This window comes from Culicoides brevitarsis, chromosome 1 (genome assembly GCF_036172545.1).
Source record: "Culicoides brevitarsis isolate CSIRO-B50_1 chromosome 1, AGI_CSIRO_Cbre_v1, whole genome shotgun sequence".
In the NCBI taxonomy this organism is placed as follows: Eukaryota; Metazoa; Arthropoda; class Insecta; order Diptera; family Ceratopogonidae; genus Culicoides; species Culicoides brevitarsis.
In genome coordinates, this window is record NC_087085.1 from 16,721,614 (window position 1) to 16,745,449 (window position 23,836).

The following is a 23,836-nucleotide window of genomic DNA, read 5'->3' on the forward strand; positions in this document are numbered from 1 at the left end:
CATGTAGTCACACTTTGCGGCCCAATGAAACTTTTGAATTTCTCATTATTGAATTAGCAACTACGGATTCTCAACCTTCCTCAGTCGCGATTCTGTTTTTGTCGAAAGAAAATCGCGTTGAAAATATAGAAAAACTTGTAATTAAGTCTCAGTTTTACGTTCTAACCGTCAAGTGGACTCTTAAGTTTAGTGTAAAATAATTTATTTAACGAAATATCAATGAAATTAATGAAAAAATTGTGAAAAGGTACGACGAAAAAATCTAGTGCAATACTATTTTTGCTGTTTTCTTCGACATTTTTATCAAAATCCAACAAAAAATGTCTCGAAAATGTCTGAATTTCGTATAAAAAACGAAAAAAATAAACAAATACTAGATAACACTTGAATAAATACGAAAAAATTGAATTTTTGCAAAAGTCACGTAGACCATTCCATACGTTCTGTTCGCTGTTTACGCAGCTACTTTCAGAATTAATTACATTTAAAAGTGCTAGCGAGTGTTTTTCTCAGCTTATCATCTAATTACGCGGTTGTTTAATCAATAAATGTAATTTTTACGAAAAAAAATCATCTACTGAAAAAAAATCTTATGTAAAAATGGCGTTTTTTGTGAAAAATTGATGCATTTCTCTTGTACGACAGTGTACGCGTCTGTATGTGAAAGTCATAATGCATCCAAAGTCGAAATTATGAATGAAATTCTTCAAAAAAAAAAAAGTATCAAAAAAATTTTCATTCATAAATTTTTCATTGAAAAATTTAACGTTAGATGTCGCTGAGTGCAAAAAAAAATTTTTTTAAATTTTAGTGATTTTTCGCCAAAAATTTCTAAAATATTCTAAAATTTTGTATTTTCAGATTGTTTCCTTGAAATTTGATTTTACGTAAAAAGGACATCCGACAACTAAAAATGACGGAACCAATTCCGAAGATCATGACTTTTCGCCCGACATGGGACGAATTTAAAGATTTCAAAAAGTACATGCAGTACATAGAAACGCAAGGTGCTCACAAGGCAGGTTTGGCAAAGGTGAGTCACGAAATTTTGTATTTTAATTATCAAAAAATTATTTGGGGATTCCCAAAATAACCTTGAAAATTGATTAAAAAATTTGTTTACTAACAAACGTGCATGTGGTTGTATGAGTGGCGACCTCTAGCGGCGTGTTTACATTTTTGTTTAAGGTCATTCACATTTTTGAGGTCTTATTTTCCGCGTTTTAGGACTTTTATTTAAATTAAATTTTTAATTTTCATCATTTTTGTGATTTTTACGAATTTCACCATTTTAAATAATCAAAATCGCGTGTATTGATTTTTATGACATGATAGAACGTGGTAGCGTCATAGTCTTTTTCATAAGAGATTTTTTTTAATGTGCGTATGTTTTTTTTTTAAGTTTTATTACTTTACTCCATTTTTACGTAAAACAAATTTTTATGAGTTTCAAGGATCTCGTCGCAGGTAGAAATTATTAAAAAAAAATAATTAAACTGAGGTTTTTTGTTAAATGGATCAAAAATCAGGGTTCGGAAAAAATTAATTTATTTTTTTTTATTTATTTTTTCAGATTATTCCTCCAAAAGAATGGGTTCCACGCAAAAAGGGATACAATTTAAAAGATATTAACGTGACAATTCCTTCGCCAATTTGTCAAGTTGTCTCTGGCAAGCAAGGATTGTATCAGCAGATCAATATTCAGAAGAAATCGTTGACCGCTCAGCAGTTTTATGAACTTGCAAATAGTGAACGGTGAGTTTTTCTTATTAAAATTTTATAAAATCTCATTTTAATTATTTTTCTAAATTTTTTTTTCAGTTATAAGACCCCTGAGCACACCGATGTCGACGATTTGGCTCGTAAATATTGGAAAAATATTACTTACATCGCCCCGATTTACGGCGCTGACGTTAGTGGAAGTCTCACTGACAAAGATTGCGACGTTTGGAACATCAACCGATTGGGAACGATTCTCGATTGTGTCGGAGAAGACTACGGAATCTCCATTGAAGGCGTGAATACTGCTTATTTATATTTCGGCATGTGGAAGACAACTTTCGCCTGGCACACGGAAGACATGGATTTGTATTCAATTAATTACTTACATTTCGGAGAGCCGAAAACGTGGTATGCCGTTCCTCCAGCTTACGGCTCAAAATTGGAAAAATTAGCGAACGAGAATTTCGCATCGAGTTACAAAACGTGTCCAGCGTACTTGCGTCACAAAATGACCTTGATTAATCCGACAATTTTGGAGAAAAATGACATCCCGTATGATCGAGTGACACAAAATGCCGGAGAAATCATGATTACCTTCCCGTATGGATATCACGCCGGATTTAACCATGGCTTTAATTGTGCCGAATCGACAAATTTCGCGCTTGAACGATGGATTGAGTACGGAAAACGAGCGTTGCAGTGTCAATGTAGCAAGGATATGGTCCGAATTTCGATGGATTGCTTCGTAAAAAGGTTCCAACCGGAAAAATATCAAGCCTGGTTAGATGGAACTGATGTCGCTCCGCATCCCGAAGACCCAACTCGGATGGTAAGACCTCCTCCGCGTTACGAAGCCACGCAGGAATGCATGAAAAAGTTTTGTAACGCACCGCCAACTATCCGAAAAATGTCATTTAAAGAGCGAAATCCCGATGTCGACGTCGAAGACATTCAAAACAACCAATATTTGGAGGAAGATGTCAAAGCGCATTTTAGCAACGATGTTTTAACGGCAGCTCCCGAAGACTCTGACGAAGAAGACAATAAAACGGCTGAAGTTGATTTGCAACGCGATTACGACCCCTTCAGCTCATCCGACGAGGAATCCAATAAAAAGAAGCGTCGCAAAAAGAAAGACACTGAATACGATGACGATTGGTTTGCAACGCAATCTAAATCCAGCAATCGTCGCGGTGCTCCAGCAGGAAGAAAACGAAAATCTGACAGTGGTGCAGAGAAAACTACAAAAACTCCCGCAGCTAAGAGACCGAAAAAGCGCGAATTGACTCCTGCCATGAAGAAAGTTCACAGTGCGATGGCACGACATGCGACGTCGCAAAAGAAAACCTTCCAAAAAGATCCGTTGGATACACGAACGAGACCGTCTTTGGTGAAACAAGAATTAGCAAACATAAAACGCGAACAAAAAATGAATTATAAGCAACAAGCGACGACTCCCAATGGACCCCAAGGTCGTAGCAATGCTGAATTATTTACCAAAGGACGACCACCGCCAGTATTATCGACACCTGTAACGCCCTTGTATGTCGCGCCAATCAAGTCAATTGTCCCGAATCGAACGCCCAGCACTCCCGTCAGCTCACCGAAGACCGTTTCAAGTAAGTTGTTTTCATTAATTTTTAAAAAATTGTTTTTATGTTCATTAAATAGAGAGAATTTTCGGTTTAGAAGCTTTTTTGGGGAAATTTAAAAAAAAATTGATGAAAAAAATTTTAAAAAATTAAAACAAGTCCAACCCATTTGCTCTCATTTTTAGCTATTAACACGAGATCTCGGTCAAGATTTGCACAGAAGATGCGCAGAAAAGCTGTTTGCACTAGAAAAATTGGTGTTAGGTACTTTTGTCAAGTAAAATTTGGCTCAAAATTCAATTTTCTTTAATTTGCTTTAGATTTTTTTGTTGATTTTTTGTTTAATCCTTTCGATATTGGCTGTTTTTATTTATTTTTAATTTTTTTCAACTAAAATTCTAATTTTCTTTCTTCTTTTTAAATTTACTTTCAGGTGATAGTTTGAAATCAACCCCAACGTCGTTTTCATACACCGCCCCAATCGTCATTAAAAAGCCGCCTCCATTAGAAAAACCCTCTACAACGAGTTTCATGGGTGCTTTCGATGCATTTTGCAAATCCGGTCAATCGCCGTCAACAGTTCCCGCTCCAAAACTAAAATTCTTCACATCAGGCCCAAAAATCCCGGTTGCGTGCACTCCTTCCCCATCAAATCTCGTCAAACAAGAGGAAAAAACTCCCGTTACCCAATTAAAATTAGCAACACCCAAAATTACGCCCGGCTTGGAAGACATCGTGTCCAAAGCAATTGACTCAAAAATCTCGCAAGAGCAGCTCCTGGAGGCATCAAAGCCAAAACCGATCCCCAAGAACACCGTCACCTACAAAATTGTCTCGAAACTCGCTCAGAACCCCGATATCGCCAAGTCCACGTACCAGAATTTGATGCGAAAGCCCGTTGTGGTGCAAATTATTCCGCAAGCTACGCAAAATGCGATAATTGTGAGTAATGCAACTGTCAAGACAGCAACGTCGCAAGCGACAGAACGAAGTCAGCAACTGGCGACGGTACGAACGCAACAAGTAGCGACAAATTTGAGTATTCAACGATTGCCGGCAAAGGCGAATCAAGCGACGACAATTTTGCAGCCGTATTACGCTGCAGATAAGAATCGAAAAGTGATCGCTTTGGCAGACACAATCGTTCAAACGACGTTTTAAAAGAAGGAAATTTTGTAAATAGAATTTTTGAAAATCCAAACAAATCTTACTCTAATGGAAATAACTAATATGAAGATAATTTGTTAATTATTCAATAAAATTAAAACTAAAATACTTCTTTCATGAAAGAAGAGACACATAATTATAGAAAAGTGAGATTGAATAAATTATTAGCTAGATTTAGACATTTAAAAAATTGTTTCTTTTTCTCCTTCCTAATTTTTTGGAAATTTTCATGGAATTCATGGATTTTCTTGGATGTCAACTATGTGAAAGGAAATTTTTTTTTCAGTTTCAATTTTTTGGCAGTTTTGAGTTACAAAATGGTTAAAAATGATAAATTAGAGCCCTCTGACAAATTTTTATCCATTTGGAGCAAGATTTGTCAAAAATTGCTTTGACACAGTTTTTGACACAGTTTTTGATTTAGTTTTCAAAACAAAACTATGTCAAAGGAAACAATTTTTTTCAGTTTCAATTTTTTGGCAGTTTTGAGTTATAAAATGATTAAAAATGATAAATTAGAGCCCTCTGACAAATTTTTATCCATTTGGAGCAAGATTTGTCAAAAATGGCTTTGACACAGTTTTTGATTTGGTTTTGCTCTTGATTTAGTTTTCAAAACAAAACTATGTCAAAGAAAAAATTTTTTTTCAGTTTCAATTTTTTGGCAGTTTTGAGTTGAAAAATGATTAAAAATGATAAATTAGAGGCCTCTGACAAATTTTTATCCATTTGGAGCAAGATTTGACAAAAATGGCTTTGACACAGTTTTTGACACAGTTTTTTTGCTCTTGATTTAGTTTTTAAAACAAAACTATGTCAAAGGAAATTTTTTTTTCAGTTTCAATTTTTTGGCAGTTTTAAGTTAGAAAATGATTAAAAATGATAAATTTGAGCCCTCTGACAAATTTTTATCCATTTGGAGCAAGATTTGTCAAAAATTGCTTTGACACAGTTTTTGACACAGTTTTTGATTTAGTTTTCAAAACAAAACTATGTCAAAGGAAACAATTTTTTCAGTTTCAATTTTTTGGCAGTTTGGAGATATAAAATGATTAAAAATGATAAATTAGAGCCCTCTGACAAATTTTTATCCATTTGGAGCAAGATTTGTCAAAAATGGCTTTGACACAGTTTTTGATTTGGTTTTGCTCTTGATTTAGTTTTCAAAACAAAACTATGTCAAAGAAAAATTTTTTTTCAGTTTAAATTTTTTGGCAGTTTTGAGTTATAAAATGATTAAAAATGATAAATTAGAGCCCTCTGACAAATGTTTATCCATTTAGAGCAAGATTTGACAAAAAAGGGCTTCGACACAGTTTTTGATCGTTATTTTTTGTAAAAAATAAATTCTTGATTTTTTAATCGAAATAACCTGTTGCAAAATGTCAAACTTGTTGAAAAACAGCTAAAAAAAAGCTAGAAAAACTTGATTTCTTAAGTCATTTAGTATGAAAATGTATTTCAAAATATATATTAAATTTCTATATCCCCCATGTTGTTTTTTGATAAAAATGATGAAGGAGGAAACGTGAAACAGAAAGCGGTCCTGGAACACCCTTATGGATTTTTACATTAAATTAATTTCAGTTTTCGTTAAAATATTTAAAAAAAATGCAAAAAAAATTCTTTTTTTAACCTTTTTTTAAAAAAATATTTTTCTCGCAAAATCGTAAGTAAGCTAAAAATATACTATCAATTTTATCACTAAAATAAAATCGAAGCCAATCTAATCTATCGATGATAATTATTTTATTCAATTGTCATTCGCAATCGAGTGGCTTACGTGTTTAGTCAATTTTTCATTCAACAATAAAATAAAATGTTAAATATTCGTCCTTTACCTCCAGGTCTCGCCAAAAAAGCCGTCGAAGAGCTCAACGAAGATCCATCTCGCATCCCAAAAGACCTCGAAGCCATTCGACAATGGTTAGCAAAATCACCGCACATCAAAGCCCGCACCGACGACCAATTCCTGCTCGCTTTTCTACGTGGATGCAAATACAGCCTCGAACGCGTCAAAGAAAAATTGGATCTTTTTTACTCGATTCGTCGTGCAATTCCCGAAGTTTTCGCCGAACGCGAGCCCTCGTCTTGCCCGAATGCGTGAAATTATGAAGTTGGGAGTCGTTTTGCCACTTCCCAACACCGAAACACCTGACAGCCCGAGAATTTTCCTCGTTCGTCCCGGATGTTATGACGCCGAAAAATTCGCCGTGCTCGAAACATGGAAAGTCAGCACCATGATTTTCGAGATAATGATGCGAGAGGATGACAATCTCATGGTTGCCGGACAAATTGGCGTCATCGATTTGGCTGACGTGACAATGACGGCGTTCGTGCAAATGACTCCGGCAGTTATAAAGCGAATGACGGTAATTGGACAAGATAGTTCACCAATTAGGGATAAAGGAACGCATTTTATTAACACTCCGCCGGGGTTTTATCAGATTTTTAATATTTTCAAGACATTTATGACGGAGAAGAATAAGCAGAGAACGCAAGTTCATGGAGATAATGTTGAAAAATTGTTCGAAAAAATACCGAGAAGACTTTTTCCAACGGAGTATGGAGGGGAAGCGGGTTCCATTGCGAGTATAATTGAATATTGGGAACGAAAAATTGATGAATACACGGATTATTTCATTGAAGAAGAGACTGAAGGTTATGGAACGGATGAGAAAAAACGACCGGGAAAGCCGAAAAATGCTGAAACTCTCTTTGGTTTGGAAGGATCTTTTAGACAACTTGCTTTTGATTAAATTAAATAAATTATTTTTTTTTTAATTTAAGCAATTAAAATTTGATTTTTTCAATTTTGCGCTCTTTTCTTTCCAATTTTGTCGAAAAAGTCAGGAAATAATAAATTAATAATATAAAATAATTTGAATAATTATTTTTTAATTAAATATTTTTAAATTTAATTAATTATTTTATAATTTAATTATATTTTTTTTATTATATAATTAATTAAATTCAAAATTAATTTTAAAAAATTATTAATAAAATATTATAAAAAAAATTAATAAAATAATCAATAAAAATAATTAGTAAGAATTGAAATAATTTTTTGAAATTTTCAAAAATTCATTTCATTGAAAAAATATTTTAATTTAAAATTTTTAATTTTAATTAAAATTATTTTTTGTTTCAAAAACTCTTTAAGTATTTATTGAAATTTGTAAAAAAAAGGATTAGTAACGCAACCTAATGAAGTCAAAATTAAAAAAAATCTTTTTGGCAAATTATGAATAATTTTTTAAAATTTTAAGCTCAAATTTACATAAAATTTCTTTATTTTTAAATTAATTTATTTTTTTGATTTTTAAATTAAATTTAGTAAGGCCAATAATTAAAATTTCTCTTTAAAAAAATCCTGATGCGACAAAAAAATTAAAATAAATAAATTCAAACTAAATATTTCCCAAAAAAATTCACAATTTACTTCCCACACAAGCGTCACGTGGTTCCAAAGTTACTTCCTTCCGTTCTTCCGTCGATATGAATCGCTTATCTTCCAATTTTGTCTTCTTCCATCCGGCACAAAAGCTCGTTTGCGCAAAAGCTCTTTTGAAATTTCCATTCATGAGTCCATAAATGACGGGATTAACGGCAGCATTTACAAACATCAGATAATGCGAAATGTACCACAAAAACTGAAAATACCCATTGGCTTGATTAATTGTCGCATGTTGCAACTTGAATTGACGCCAAAAAATCAAAAGCGTGAACGGAACTCGCAAAAATACAAATGTCACTAAAAGTATAAAAAGCACTTTGGTTATTTTCTTCTTGTGCAAAACGGAAATTGGATTCTCTCGTTTCAGCAACTGCTTCTCGTAATGACTTAATTTAAGAAAAATCGCCACATAAGACGTTATCATGACAATCAGAGGTATCCAAACGAGCGTCGCGATAATGATATGCCAATAAATGCTCAAAACCGCCACATTTTCCGCACAAAATTTCTCCGTAAAATTTTTCCATTGGCGCACGACGAAATTCCGATAGACAATTAATGGTAGTGCGAGTCCCGAACCAGTTATCCAACTAATTACGACGAAAATTTTCGTTGATTTCACCGTCATTCGAGTGTTTGCCACTAACGGGACTACAATTGCTGACAATCGATCGTAACTGATGCCGCACAAATTCAAGACACTCGTGATCAAAAAAGCTCCTTGCAAAAATCCTTCCGTGCGACATCCAACAGTTCCAAGCTGATAATTTTGATACGTGTCGTTCAGGATGAACATCAGAGGACAAATCACGAGTGTCAGCAGATCAGCAGTTGCCATATTCGCAATTAAAATATTTGTTGGCGACGTCCGCATCGATCGATGATGAAAAATGATGAAAAGTAAGGCGGAATTTGCGATTATTCCGAAAATTACGACCGGAAATAGCGTTAAAACTTTCACAGATATCTCGGAAGCTGAGTTTCGGATCCAAATAACGTTCGGAAAGTCCCAATGACTCGAGTTAAAGTCACAATTGGGTCTCTCGAGAGTGTCTAAAAGCAGATTTTCGCAGAAATTTTGCATTTTTCGTGGAAATCCAAGCAATAACTGACTGAATATTGACTTAACTTCCCATTTTATTAGCTCACACGGTGAAAAAGTTAATCTAATTTAAGTGAATTTCCATTAGAAGATAAGATAAGAGGGAAAAATGTGGTGAAAAATAATTATTATTTGTTCACAATACTCAAATACGTTTCTGTGCGCAGAAAATAAATCCTCTTCTTATTCACATTTGTGAAAAATTCCGATATAAATTTCGTTCTTGTTTGCGGCACGTAAATCCATTGTGGGAAAACCTCTTCGTCAAACCTGAATTTGTTCATGTGATAAGTTTTCTTTTTGATTGGACACCGCATTGGGACGTCAGAATATTTTTGATAAGCTTCCAGGAACATTTTGTAGAACCAGTCACTGCGGTTTTTCTTTGAAAAAAGTTGGCAACAGTCGACAGTGCGGTTGAAAATTACTGGACCAGAGGTTTTGTTGTCTTTTAAAACCATTAATTGAGCTGTGGTCTGAAAAAAAAAATTTATCAAAAAATTTTTGAAAAAAAAATTAAATTTTACCGAAACGTTGTAAATATCCTCGTAAACATTCAAAACAGCACTTAATGCTCCATCAACGAGAGAAAAATCGCATTTTAAAATGTTTGTTGTTGCTTTTGAAGTGACGGAATCCATTACAATTAGTCTTTTGGCGAAGATTTGTCTGGAAAATAGAATTAAAAATAAAATTAAATATTTTAACATTTTTTACGTTTTTTGATTGAACTATTTTGAACAGACTAAAAGACAAAATAAAACTTTTTTTAAATTTAAAGTCACTTTATTTGTGTCAGATGGATTTTTTTTAATAAAAAGGAGGAAATGATTGCAATTTCCTTTAATAAAAAATGATGAATTTAATAGAGTTGATAAAAAGTTTTTGCTATTTTTAGGTCAAAAATAATTTTTATGGTCGATATAGGTGCAGAGAAAATTTTTTAATTTGAAGAAATTTTAATAATATTGAACTGAAAATTTTTTACTCCAATAATTTTTTGTCCTGGAATGTATTCTCATACGTTTTTAGGCCTTAAATTGGTAAAAATTGATTTGCAAAAAAAAATCTTTTAATTCTACGAAAATTTTTTACTTTATATTTTTATCTAAAATATCAACAAAAATTAACTTTAAAATGTGTCAGAATTGTTAGGAAAATTAATTTTTAATAATTCTTTAAACAAAATATAAAAATTTTAAATAAAATAATTTTATTACAATAATTAATTAAATAATTAAAAAAATTATAAATATTAAATTGAAAATATTTTAATAAATTTTATTTTTTTTAAATATTAAAATAAAATAAAAATTTATTTTAAATTAAATAAAATATAATTGCTTAATTAATTTGCTTTTCTTTAAGATTTTTCATTGAATAAATACGAAAAAAAAATCATGACTCATTAAATTTTTCACAAAAATGCTCTCCCATTAATTTTCTCGGTAATATCAATAACCTCACGTGTTTACTCAGACAGATCCAATTAACCCATTGTTAACATTCATTTTAATTTTTATTTATTTTGCACTTCCGTTATTATTTGTTAACTTGTGTAAACATATCCGGCTGTTTTTTTATCATAAAAAAATTGTAAAAAAAAAGTTGAATCAACAAATTTATCTTTCTTGTTTTTGTGTTTTTATCGTAATATGACTTGTTATTGTGCAACTTTCCCTTCAAATTTAGGGTTTAGATAAGATTTCTCTGATTAAAATGCACCAAAAGTGTGAACTTGAGATGTTTTTGTGAAAATTGCCTTGAACATAACTTTGAGGGACTAAAATTTATGATTTTCAAACAGTCTCAAGATGAAAGATAAGGTTTTCATGATTTTTTTTTGTATAAAAAGTGAGACTTTTTCTGAGAAAATCATTCAGTCATCGTTTGTTCTCATAAAGAATAACAGAAAAAAAATTAAAATAATTTGTGAAAAATGAAAAGTTTTTTAATTTTGGTATTTTTTGTGGCTCCTGCCATTTTCTGCCAAGATGTCATAGATAACAATGTTGAGGATTCGACGGACACCGATTTCGATAAAATTGTTGGTAAGTAAAAAAATTAAAAAAAAAATTAAATTTAAATTAAAATTAATTATTTTTATGCTATTTTTGACCATTAGGAGGCTACAACGCTAATATTGCTGAGTTTTCGTACCAAGCTTCAATTCAACAATTTCTTCGTGGTTCTTTTAAACACTTCTGCGGTGGTTCAATTATCACACCTTCGTACATTCTCTCAGCTGCGCATTGTTTTGAAGGGTAAATTTTTCGTATTTTTTAATAATTTTAATACAAAATTAATTTTTTTTTAACATTTTTTAGAAAAACTAATCAAAATTTCGCTCTTCGTGCTGGTTCTAACCACACAAATCGTGCCGGACAATTTCGTATGATCAACTTTGTCAAAGTTCATCCCAATTATGATCCAAAAAGCAATGATTTTGATGTTGCAGTCTTAAAAGTGCGTTATCCCTTGAGACTTAATAATTTTGTTTCTACCATTGCTTTGCCGCCATTCGGAGAGGAAGTCAATCAAAACATGACAGGAATTATCAGTGGATGGGGATTAACAAGTGTAAGTTTTTTTTTTCATTTTTTCCTAAAAATTCTTTTTAATCGCAATTTTTACAGTACAACGGATTAGTGGCATCAACATTACAAACAGTAAAAGTTCCAATCGTTAAATGGGGAGTTTGCAAGACAGTTTATCCCGATTTGACTAATAACATGTTCTGTGCTGGCAATATCAGAGATGGAGGTGTTGACAGCTGCCAAGGCGATTCAGGCGGTCCTTTCGTGCAAAATGTTCTCAATGGAAAAGTCTTGACTGGAATCGTTTCTTGGGGATATCAATGTGCGACTCGCGGATATCCAGGAGTTTATTCCAAAGTCTCCGTATTCAGAACGTGGATCGATTCAGTTATTGCTTAAAAAAATATTTATTTAAATTATAATCTAATTTCATTCATCAATCGAGTGATCAATAGATAACAACCATTATATTAATTAATAATTAAAGTAAATAAAGAATTATCAGTATTATACAAGCTGTTTGATATTTTGCTACCTTGGTAATGAACTGCCCATTCAATGTAGTTCAGTCCACTTCATCTTCTTATCAGCCAGTTTGATATTTCTTATCATAAAAATTGGGTTTAGTCGCAAATTTGTTAAAGTCGCGGACGTAAAGACGTTAAATTCGGATTGAAGAATTTTTTTTGAAAATGGAAATTCAATAATTTTTTAAAATTTAAAAAAAAGTTTTTATTTATTTTTGTTTTTTTTTTTATTTTTTTTATTTTTGTGAAAATACTTTTAAAAAAACAAAAAAAAAATAATGTTAGAACTCTGCAGTTTATTAAAAATAAAAATTAAATAAAATTTAAAAAAATAATTATTTTTACCAAATTTTTATTGTAGGTACCTAATTTAATTTTATTTAATTTAAAACTTTTTTAATAAAACTGATTTAAAATAGAAAATCATAACAATCAAATGAGAAATATACGAAGGTTGATGTAAAAAAATTGGGATTTGGAAAATTTTTTTAAATTTATATTTTCATTAAAAAAAATTTTTTGACGTTTTTTAAGAAATTTTTTTTTATAAATTTTTAAAACTTAAAATTTAATTAAAAATTAAAAAAAATTTTTTGAAATTTTATATAAATTTTTTTTTTTTTAATGTTTTAGATTTTTTTATTTTTTTTATTTTCAGACAAATTTTAAAATTTTAAATTAAATATTCAACGCTAAAAAGTTAAAAAATTCAAAAATTTAAAAATTTTTTTTTTTTTTAAAAACAATATATTAAAATTGAAGATAGAAAATCAAAAATTCTGTAAAAAATTTGATTTGTTCAAAAAAATTTTTTATTTTTTTTTATAAAAAAACTTTAACTGTAAAAATTTCAAAAGCACTGAGAATAAAAAAAATAAATTACTTAAAAAATATTTATTTGAATCATTAATCTTCTTAATAGAATATCTTTTCTTCTTAATATTTGGACTCTCAAATATTGTTTTTTTTTAAATCAAATTTTATTGAAAATGAAAAAAAAAAATAATTTACCTTTTAATGGAGATACTTTACCTCTCAAAACGCTTTTGTAGAATTAAAACATTTTTTTTTACACAAATAATGTATACTGGCTTTTATTTGATCATTTTTTAAATATTTTTCGATAATAATAATTAATATTATAGTTTTTTTTGTTCTCATACAACATTCATCCAAATTTGTATTTTTGTTGTTCTTTTTTTTATCTTCTTACATTTATTGTACCACATTTATTTAAATTTAGGTTTATATGTAAATAAATTCTTAAATTGCTAGGGAATATTTGCACAATTCTTTTCTTCCTGATAATTTTTTTACACATTTAAATTATATTTTTTTTTAGTCAAAAATTAAATTCTAGTTGAAAATCATTTTTTAGTAGTTTGCTACTTTTTTTTTTTTGCTTAGGACTTTGTTGCTTATACACAGACTTATGATTAACTTTAAATGCAAAATGAACAAAAAATGTTTTTATTTTGACATGAGATCTTGATGAAACTGTACAAACTAAAAATTAGAAGGATAACAAATGGTCCTTATGTGTTTATTGATATGATTCTAAAATTTATTTTTTTTTCTTACAAAAGACATTTTTTATTTATTTGCAAAACTGTGCGTGTTCCTGTTTGACAGTTATGCTATTTTTTTTTTGTAAAATTACAAATTAAAAGAAACGACGACGTCTGCGTCTTTTCTTTCCAGTTTTTCCACCCTTGGTTGCTTTTTTGTTGCCTGTTCCGCTCTTCTTTGGTCTTCCTCTTTTGCGTTTCTTATCCTCGTTTTTGTGCGTCTTCATCCAGTGCAATTTCAAGCGATATTTTCGGTCGAAGCGTTTTCGGCAGTACTTGCAACGTACTTTTCGTTCCGTGTGACGCCACAATCGATGGAACAGCAAAGCTCCCTTTGTGCGATACGTCAAGTCGAGTGTGCAATTTTTGTCTTTGGCACATTCGCGACACTTGAGTCCCGTATCGGACACGAGTTGATTGAGATATTTGTCTTGCAACGCTTCCTTGCTGAAATCCGATTTTTCGACTTTATCGATTTTACGGGGTTGCGATTGTTTGCGGTTGTGACGAGGACTCGTCAGTGGGTCGACAGCTGCTGGTTTGTTGCTTTTGACACGAGAAATTGTCAGATCCGGATTATTTTCGAGGAATTCCATGAGACGCGTGTTGGATTCGGGATCGCTGCTACCGGAGTCGTCTGACGGTACGAGTTGTTGCATAAAGTTGGCGATGGATTTCTGGTACAATTTGTCAAAAACGCTCGATTTGAGTGGATTGGAAAAGTTTTCTTTGTCGTTATTGGTGAGAGATGTTGTGCGACGTCTTTTTGACTGATTATTGCTTAGTGGTAGTGCGGGAGGCGAGCATGACGTCGCCTTCTCCTTATCATTGTTGTTAGAAAGTTGTTTTAGATTATTGTTGTTGTTGTTGTAATAACTAATTTTATCAATTCCTTCATCATCATCGTTTTCGGATTGATCTTCGTGGTGTTGTTGTTGTAATTGCTGCTGATGTAATTTTGCGTAAAAATTACCAAATTGGCCTCCCGCCTTATGAAAATCCTGAGCGACGGAAGCCTTGTTATGGTTCAGAGCCTGCATCGCCAATTGACTGCAAAGAAAAAAAAAAAAAAATAATATTTTTATTAAAAATTTCTTTAAAAAAATAAAAAAATGAAAAAAAAAAATCACAACCAAAAGTAAAATCAACGAAAAATTAATAAAAAAAAAATCAAACAACAACACTCAGAGAGAAAAATTCAAAGTACCGATTATAGTCCTCTGGATCACTTCCGTCTGCCTCAAAATAAGCAAACAGTCTTTCTGCGCCGTGTTTTTGGCGTGTCGCGTGTGTCGTCGAAACACTTGTCGAATTTGTTGTTGTTGTATTCGTATTATTCCCGGTGGTTGCTAGCGTCACGGATATTATGTTATTGGCATTCAAGCGCCAGTTGTTAGCATTGCTATTCGTATTCGAGCTATTATTATTATTACTACCGTTGTTGTTAGTACTCAGATGTTGATTCAAGTTATTCAGTATGTTAGTAGTGTTATTCACCGAGTTGGAAGTATAAATAGTCGAGTTACTTAGAACGGAGGAATTTATCGAACTGCAAAATAGGGAAAGATTTTTTTTTTTTATGTCAATATTTAAAGAAATTTCTTTTGTTTAACTTAAAATTGCCAGAAATATTTTTTCAATTTTAAAATAAAAAAAAAATTATGGTTTAAAATTTCTTCGAGATACAAAAAAAAAAAAATAAAATAAAAGTCTGGCAATTAATAATTTTTTTCCAAATGAAAATTAAAGTCCAAAATAAAATAAAATTAATTTTCATACCAAGTGACAAAATTTTATCAATTTTTGAGCGTTAAATAATATTTTAGATTTTTTTTTACTATTTATTAAAAAATTTTTTCAAGAAACTTAAAAATTAAAAAAAAAAAACTTAAAAAATAATTTTTTTTGTAAAAAAATCATTTTTGTTTAGAAACGTGAAACATTTGAGAATTTTTTTAAAAAATTAATTTAAAAATTATTTTTTTTTTTGTTTTTTTTTTTAATTTAATTTGACGTTTTCAACTTTTTGAAAACTATGTATTTAATACAAAAAACCGAAACAAAACCTCAAATGACCCCTTTGAATAAAGGTTTTAAAAGCCTTATATCCCTAAAAAAAAATTAAACTTTTTTTTTTTTTTTTTTTTTAAAAAATTTCCAAAGCAAAAATTTCATTTCAAAAATTTTATGGAAATTTTTTGGCTAAAATTAATTATTTTACATTTTCTTCACATTTTTTAAATATATTTTTATTAAGATTTTTACGAGATATTTCCCTAAATTATTTTTTTTTTATTTTTTTTTTCATATAAAATTTATTAAAGATGCAAAATTAAAACAAATTTGTTTTATTAATTTTTTTAATTTGAACTGAATTTTTTCATGACTTTTCAGTCAAAATACATAAAAAACTTTCTTTTCTGATTTTTTTTTCGACAAAATGAAAAGAAAAATAATAATTAAATTTAGTCAAAATTATGAAATTTTTTTAAATTATTTCCCGTAATTTTTTTTTCATCAAAATGAGTAAAATTTACTTGACTCCAAGCAAAAAAAAATTTTTTTTAATCACAAAAAGCAACATTTTAAATTTTGTTCTCATTAAAATTTTTAACTTTTTTCTTAAAATTCACTCTTTCAACGCACCCAAAGACATTTCCCGTCGACACATTATTCTGCGTCGAGTTCAGGGCGGACACATTTGGCACAAACGTATTTTGCAAAGTCCTCAAGACATTTGTTGTTGCATTCAAATTCGCGTGATTGTTGTTGTTACTGCCTCCGTTCAAGACGCCGTTATTACTACTGTTATTCACATTTACGCTAGAATTGTTAGTATTTACAGTGGTTGTGATATTTTGTGATGGATTGTTGTTAATATTAATGGTCGTTATTGTTTGATTATTGGAGGAATTTTGTCGCTGATTCGCAGTTCGAGAATCGCTTGGACTGCAAAATTCATTCCAAAACGAGAGGAAAGCATGAAAATTAATATTTTGTTAGTAAATTTTGTTATTTACGGATTTTTTGTGAGAAAAAAATTAAAAGTTTACTTACTGCGCCTCTAATTGATGTGCTACAAGTTGATTTTGATCGTCAGCAAAAAATGTGCATTTATTACAGGCTTTTTTGTTGTGCACTTTGAATACGTGTGTCGCTAAGCGTTCCGACCTTGCAGCTTTGTAGTCACATAAGAGACACACGAACGGCTTCGTATGCGTGTTCAAGTGACGTTTTAAGCCCCAATTATCGGCGCCGGACCACGAACAGTAGCAACACATGAACCGTTTCTCGTTTTTCTTCTTGGGCGGCGATTTTTCCACCTTTTCTTGCTTGATGACGACGTTATTGGGCAACAAATTTTGCTGTTGTTGCGTGTGCTGCGTTTGATTTTGACTTTGATGCTGTTGCTGCTGAACGACAGCTAGGCCATTAAGTGTGTTGACGACATTTTGCTGGAGCGATTGTTGAGCAATGGTCGACTGCAAGTTATTGATTGCGTTTAATTGGATATTTTGCGCGACCGAAGTGAATGACGAGGGGATATTTAATGTGGTTGCGTTTGATGTTTGAATCGAGATTTGTTGCTGCTGCTGCTGCTGTTGTTGTTGTTGTTGTATCAACTGCTCCGAAAGTTGTTGTTGCATGAGATTAACTTGATTATTTTGATTTTGTGTCGTCGTTTGATTGTTATAAAAATTATTTTTCGCCGGAGTTTTTCGCGTTTTATTAATGTCGTACGTCATATCGCGATGCATCCGCAAAAAATGTTTCTTCACGTGGTCCGCTCGATTAAATTGCTTCAGGCAAGCGTAACAATGAAACGGCTTCTCTTCCTTGTGGATGTTTTCGTGCCGCGTAAACAAATCCCTGCGATCTGTGGAGTACGGACATGACGAGCAACTGTACCTTTTTGTGACAGTAGGCGTCAAATTGGGGACATTTACTTGCGATGCCGCCAAACTTTTTGTGATATTTTGCTGCACCGCATTTGTCGAGCTGTTCATGAGGCTGTTGGTGATATTTTGGATGAGAGACGTGTCTGTTACGGTACATGGGGGTTCCTGTTTCGGCTTTACCGACTTAAAAATGTTACTTTTTTGCGTTGTTGTGTAGTTGGAAATTTTACTGGGGTTCCATGAGGCAAGGAGATCTTCCGTGGATGCCCATCTGTCATCCGTATTTGACGTTGCAATGCCCGCAAATGCCGTTTTGAGCTTATTGTCGTTGTCGTTGCTGCCTAAAAGCAAGTTATTGACCGTATTTGAGTTTTGTTTGTTGCCATTCGTGCCAAAACTAACGGGATTTAGGATGGCACCTGGAGGCGGAAAGCCATTTTGCATCAAGGCAGCTAACCCGAATGCCGTCGAAAGATGATCCTCCGTCTTGAAAGTGTTGTCAATGGCATTTTCGTATTCCAGTTGCGCCAAACTGCGATCCGAGACAAGCGTTGTAAACGATCTTTGTTGATCAGCTTCCGGTATGAGTGGCGTACCGGGTGCCAATTGCGCTACTTGTGTGTTATGCGGATATAATCCGTGTGCGGACTCCTCGCCATACAATTTCCGCGTGATCTCCTTGAACATGTCCTCGTACGCCTCCACACTCGTGGTGGACTGCGATGTCGGCAGGAGCGTTGCCATGGCGTCAATTGCACAATTTGATGATTTTTTTTCGCCTTGTGATACGCTGCAAAGAGAAAAAAGCAATGAATGACACGGAACTAAACCACTTTCACCTCTCGCAAACGACCCAACAATGCCACGCAACACAAAAAATCCAGACACAAAATTATTATTCATTCATTCAACGCTCACTTTGTACGACAAACTCGACGGAAAATACAAAATTTTTCCACTTTCACTTTCTAAAATACGCTGACACACAAAAGAGAACGAAAAAAAAAGTCGTTCGTACACGTAACCCTACCGCACCACACACGCGACAAAGCACAAAAAATCACCCAACATGCACCTCTAACCGCCAGCCGCCCCCCAATAGTTGTAAAAAAAATCGTCTAAAAAATAATGTGTCTGGTTTGAATGCAGCAGCACCCCCCGTACACGTATGCCGGCATTCATTGTCAAGAGCAACCCCTCTGCGATGTTTTGAGGGCGGCAGTAACACTTTTTTTTTTGCACTGTCTGTCTATTTTACATACAAAACACGCACACACACGAGAGTGGGTGGTGGTTAAGATTCAACTGCCACCCCCAAAGCCATGTGACGACAACGGAATCGACATTGTCTCAGATCAAGACTTGAATTTTTTTAATAAAAAAATCCATGATTAATCACCAATTAGCGTTATTTATGGATTTTCATTAAAATTTATTGACGTAATTAATTGAAAAAATAACGAAAAATTCGAAAAATATAAATATTCAATCAAAGCACGTCCAACAGTTTGCCCATATTCTACGGTTTTTGTGCGTTTCAATGGAAATATTGCACAGCTGAGGTACGTTTCCAAAGTCAAACAACGCAAAGGCATGTGACGTTCCATTGCGCATGGTTTCTAATCGACATTCCAGTCTCTTATCTTGCATGGTGGTGATGGTAGTTTCTTTGTTATAATAATTTCGCTTGACAAACACATCGGTGGTGTCTCAAAAATATTTTTAAAAATTAAATTTCTGAAAAAATTAATTAAATTAAAAATTTAATAATTAATTTTAATTTTAAAAAAAATAAAAAAAAAATATTTTTTTAAAAAAATTGTGAAAAAATGTAATAAAACGAGACACCACCGACTCAATGCTGCTTGTGCAGACATTTTTACGAGTTTCATTCAATTTTCATTTCAAGTCGTAATTTATATTGAAAAAAATTATTAGCGGTATTTTTTCACTTCACTACACTTTAGGTCCTTTAAAATTCTATAATTTAATTGAAATTTAATTATTTTTTTAAAAAAATTTTAACCTTAAAACTGAAACATACGTGTACAATTTCTTTTTATATTTTTAGTTTTTAATAATTAATTTTTTCGCATTATTTTAAATAAAATTTCCTTTTTTCCACACATTTAATGAATTTTATTATTTTTTAAATTAATTTTAACAATTTTTATTATTTTACATGAACTTACATTTTTTTATTTATTTTTCATTTTAATTAATTTTGTCCTTTGTTGTAAAAAAATCAAATTTTGACAATTTTTTTTATATTTATCCATTTCCGTGACACGATAATCCAGCCAAAATTTATAAATGGCCGCAGACATTGCACTTTTTATTTTTGATTCGCACTACATGATTCACTTTCATTTCTTGTTTATATTTTGCCATTGTTATTTTTGCGGCATTTTCCGCAAAATAAAAAAGTCCAAAATTTCCCGTGAATATTTTTGTTTTGCTTTATATTCAAAATATATTGAAATGTAATAAATTAGCAAAAAAATTGAAGAAGAAAAAAAATTATCTATTAAAAATTACAATTGTTGTATTGTACGGGAGTGCACTACTCTAGCAAAGTTAAAGTTTATGTTACTCTTTTCCCGTTCCAAGAGGTATTGCCTAACTGACTGCCTATTTTTTACCCCAATACTACTATAATAGATGTTGTGTCGCCGTCGTCGTCGTCGCTGCCGCCACCAACAAACCGACCATCCATACATTCGTCGTACGAGATTCGCCTCCCTCATGTGCGCATCCCATTGATTTTGTAGAACCCCTCTTCTCTCGCATGTTGTTGTTGTGTGCATAACGCGTCGTCGTCGTAGACGTTTTCGTCTATTTTGATTCACAAAATAAAATATAATAATAATTATTGAAAGCGGCGCACGGGGATGGGGAAGCAGAGTTCTCGCACTATCACACACACATGCACGTACGTAGAACGACGCATGTGAGTCAAAGACACAGATTTTCCAAGTTTTTTCTCCTCTTCGCTCATACCCATACTCCTGTCCCGCTTGCACTTTAACGTTGTTTCATTAGATTTTCATTTCGTTTTCCGATGTTGCACACGAAGTTTGGCGTGTTGGCTTGTACGTGGAAAACAGTTTAAAAGGGGATGATTTTTCATTTACTATTGTTGTTACTGTTACGAATTTAGAATGTGTGTTATGATAAATTCAATTGTACAATAATCGATTAAAATGTTGTTTTGATTCAAAGGGTGAACATTTTTGCATAAAATTAAATAATTAAATGAAAAAAATATAAAATTGAATAAAAATATTATTTTATTGATGAGAATTCAAACTATTTTATTTAAATTTAATTTTTTTTTTTTATTTAAAATTAAAAAAAAATAATTTAAATTAAATTTTTAAAAAATTAATTAATTAATTATTTAATTCAAATATTTTTTTTTTTATTTAAATATTTTTTTATATTTTAAATAAAAATTTTATACGAAATATTTTAAAAAATATTTTAAAATAATTAAAAATTAAAGTTTTAATTCATATAAAATTTTAAATAATTTTTTTTATTAAATTTTAATTAAAAAAAAATAATTAATTATTTAATTTAATTAAAATTAAATTTAATTAAAAAATTTTCTGTATCAATACACTAGATTTTTTAATTTAAATATTTTTTTAATATTTTTAAATTCTAGATTTTATTTTTTTGTATTAAATTTAATTATTTTAAAAATTAAAAATCAATTCAAAATCAATTTTTTACATTTTTAAAAATTTAGAAATCTTAAATTTAATTTCAAATATTTTAATTTTTTAAAAAATATTTATTTTTTCGAAGTACGAAATTAATACGAAATTTCATGATTTTTTTCAAAGAAAGGACACCCTACGAACAAAAGCATCTCACACCAAAAATTTTGCTTTCTGCGCATCCCACATACGCGTATTGTGTACATATCAATAGACATTAAAATAATTAATGACTCGAAAGACGATCTGATTGCTTAATACAATGGCACAGTGTCGTGTGTCGCACAGACAAAAATTTCATTCCGCCTCTTTCAAATATACCAAAAATTCCACGTCGTCCGTCGTCGTCGTCGTCGTTTTCGCTCCATGCAAAAATACAATAAAATAATTTTGAAAATGTATTTTTAAATAAATTATTCAATATATAACTCATAAGTAAATTTATTTGAATCCATTATTCATATCCAATTAAAACAATGGGGCTTTCTCGGCAAACAACGAGGACGACGACGACGAGAAAAAAAAGGAAATGTTAATTTCCCCTCTTTCGAACAAAACATTCGATTAGCTTCGATATAAAAGGGGGCAATTTATCTCGTTTTTTGCAATAAAGGACGATTTTTGTAAAATTGAATCGAAATGTGCTTTGCATCGGTAATTTATTCAAATGAACTCGACCAAAGATGAAGCACTATGGATACCGATCTTGATAAAGTACCCTCGTCTCACGTATGCAAGTGTGTTGCGGATTACGAGACTAAAGAAGTTTATTGACATAAAAGAATAAAATAAAAAGCGAAATTTTATTTCATCCAATTGAATTTTATTTCATGTTCATTAAAATCTCAACTCAAACTGCCTGTTTATCGGCTATAAAATTTTCAGGGATTTCCACGAGGGGGAAATTTAATTCCTTTTGAAGCCTTACTACATGCAATTAATAAATATGAAATTACCGTCATGTTCCGGAAATCATCGCGGAAATGCATTTACGATAAAATTGAGTTATGAGGTGAATCACATTACGTCCCATAATAATGTTTCATCATGAAATTCATGAAAATGCTCGGCCCTCATCATTAAGAACATCATCATAGAGAAAACCCCAATGCATTTCAGTGTAGACTCAGCAAATACGGCACATTAAATATTTGACTTTGTTTTTTTTTTTGTTTTCTAGAGATAGGGGCCATCAAGATAATCGTTGTTCGTCGTAACGCAAATCACAAATTATATTGAAACTATTTTTTTTTTGTTAAAAAGGGGGATGCCAGTACAGTCAGTGATTTAAACTGATGCTGCCGGCATGGTAATGGTTTCCATAGTACTTTATTGTGTTTGATATGCAAATATAATTTTACAGCGGAGAAGACTTTTAATTTTCATTTGTAAGGAAAAATGATGGATGTTTGATGAGGGATTGCCAGTAAAAACTTGTTTTTTCACGTTACATTGGATTAAAACGCTTAGAGGGTATTTTAGGATGTTTGTAATTAGGGGGTGGTATCGATTGAATTGGTACTTTACCAAAAATTCAAGAGACCAAATTTTTGTTTTGGACACGTTTTGAGTGTCAATTACCCTTTTTGAATTAATTTTTGTTTTAGTTTCGCTAAAAATAATTAATGATCAGTCATTTTCAGAAAATTTTATACAAAAATAGGTACACATTATTAAATTCTGATTAATTTGACTTTAAATTAAAACATTTTATTTTCAAAATTTAACAAAATTGATATTGAAAATAATTTTTCTGTCATATTTTATTTAATTAAATTTAAATAATTATTTTTTTTTCTTGAAAATATACCTAAAAGAAAATAAATATTACTATGAAATTTAATTTAATTTTGTGTGTAAAATAAAATATTTCTTTAATGAGATTCAATGAGATTTAATTTTTTTTAAAAACAGTTTTTATTGACCAACACAATTTTAAATATTTTTTTTCTATTTTTTTTTTAATATTTCTAAAAAGAACCATAAAAAAGTTGAAAAAAAATTTAAAATTTAATAAAAAAAACCCTAAACAAGACCAAAAATTTTTAAAATTAAATAAATAAAAATTTGAATTCTACAGAAAGAGAAAAGTTTGTGAATTTTTTAAAAACATGATTAATGGTTTTTGTCAGGTAAGTCAAAAAATTTATTTTGACAGGTTAAAGCATAGCCAAAAATTAATTTATATTAAAATTAATAACTTCAATCAACTTTTGATAATAAAAAGGATAAAATATAGCAAATAAAAATTATTTTTTATTAAAATTAATAACTTCAAATAATTTTTGGATTAAAAAATAATTGAATATTTTAAATAATTTCTCATGAAAATTTATTGAAAGGGTTACAAATAAATATTTTTTCATTAAAATTAATTATTTCAATTGATTTTTTAATCAAAATTTATCATATTATATTATTTTTTGTAAATAACCTTCGATGAAAAATTAATTTTTTTCATTAAAATTTTTATGAAAATTAAATAGTTTAATAATTTTAAAGGATTTATCTTCTTTCCAATTTAAAATATGAATTTTAAA

The 23,836-nt window shown here is 30.7% G+C and overlaps 5 protein-coding genes across 5 annotated transcripts; 3 read left to right on the plus strand and 2 right to left on the minus strand.

Moving 5' to 3' along the window:
• The first annotated feature begins 77 nt into the window (after positions 1-77).
• LOC134832177 (probable lysine-specific demethylase 4B) lies at positions 78-4,526 on the plus strand. Its single transcript, XM_063846121.1, has 5 exons — positions 78-247; positions 862-1,033; positions 1,574-1,755; positions 1,822-3,341; positions 3,748-4,526. The coding sequence occupies exons 2-5, from the start codon at positions 914-916 to the stop codon at positions 4,473-4,475; spliced, it is 2,550 nt and encodes an 849-aa protein (XP_063702191.1). The 5' UTR covers positions 78-247; positions 862-913; the 3' UTR covers positions 4,476-4,526.
• Positions 4,527-6,258: 1,732 nt separating this feature from the next.
• LOC134832253 (alpha-tocopherol transfer protein-like) lies at positions 6,259-7,322 on the plus strand. Its single transcript, XM_063846238.1, is given in 2 exon segments — positions 6,259-6,573; positions 6,575-7,322. Coding segments are annotated over 2 exon segments (939 nt in total). The 5' UTR covers positions 6,259-6,300; the 3' UTR covers positions 7,241-7,322.
• Positions 7,323-7,912: 590 nt separating this feature from the next.
• Positions 7,913-9,022, minus strand: LOC134837359 (neuropeptide FF receptor 2). Its single transcript, XM_063852730.1, has one exon. It carries the CDS (start codon positions 9,020-9,022, stop codon positions 7,913-7,915), a length of 1,110 nt encoding a protein of 369 aa, XP_063708800.1.
• Positions 9,023-10,979: 1,957 nt separating this feature from the next.
• On the plus strand, positions 10,980-11,976 carry LOC134837360 (trypsin-3-like). The gene is made up of 4 exons (XM_063852731.1): positions 10,980-11,091; positions 11,166-11,304; positions 11,368-11,620; positions 11,677-11,976. The coding sequence occupies exons 1-4, from the start codon at positions 10,980-10,982 to the stop codon at positions 11,974-11,976; spliced, it is 804 nt and encodes a 267-aa protein (XP_063708801.1).
• Positions 11,977-13,596: 1,620 nt separating this feature from the next.
• Positions 13,597-18,340, minus strand: LOC134832186 (protein charlatan). The gene is made up of 2 exons (XM_063846134.1): positions 16,730-18,340; positions 13,597-14,722 (listed from the first exon to the last, which is right to left on the minus strand). The coding sequence occupies exons 1-2, from the start codon at positions 18,313-18,315 to the stop codon at positions 13,768-13,770; spliced, it is 2,541 nt and encodes an 846-aa protein (XP_063702204.1). The 5' UTR covers positions 18,316-18,340; the 3' UTR covers positions 13,597-13,767.
• Between the last annotated feature and the right edge of the window lie 5,496 nt (positions 18,341-23,836).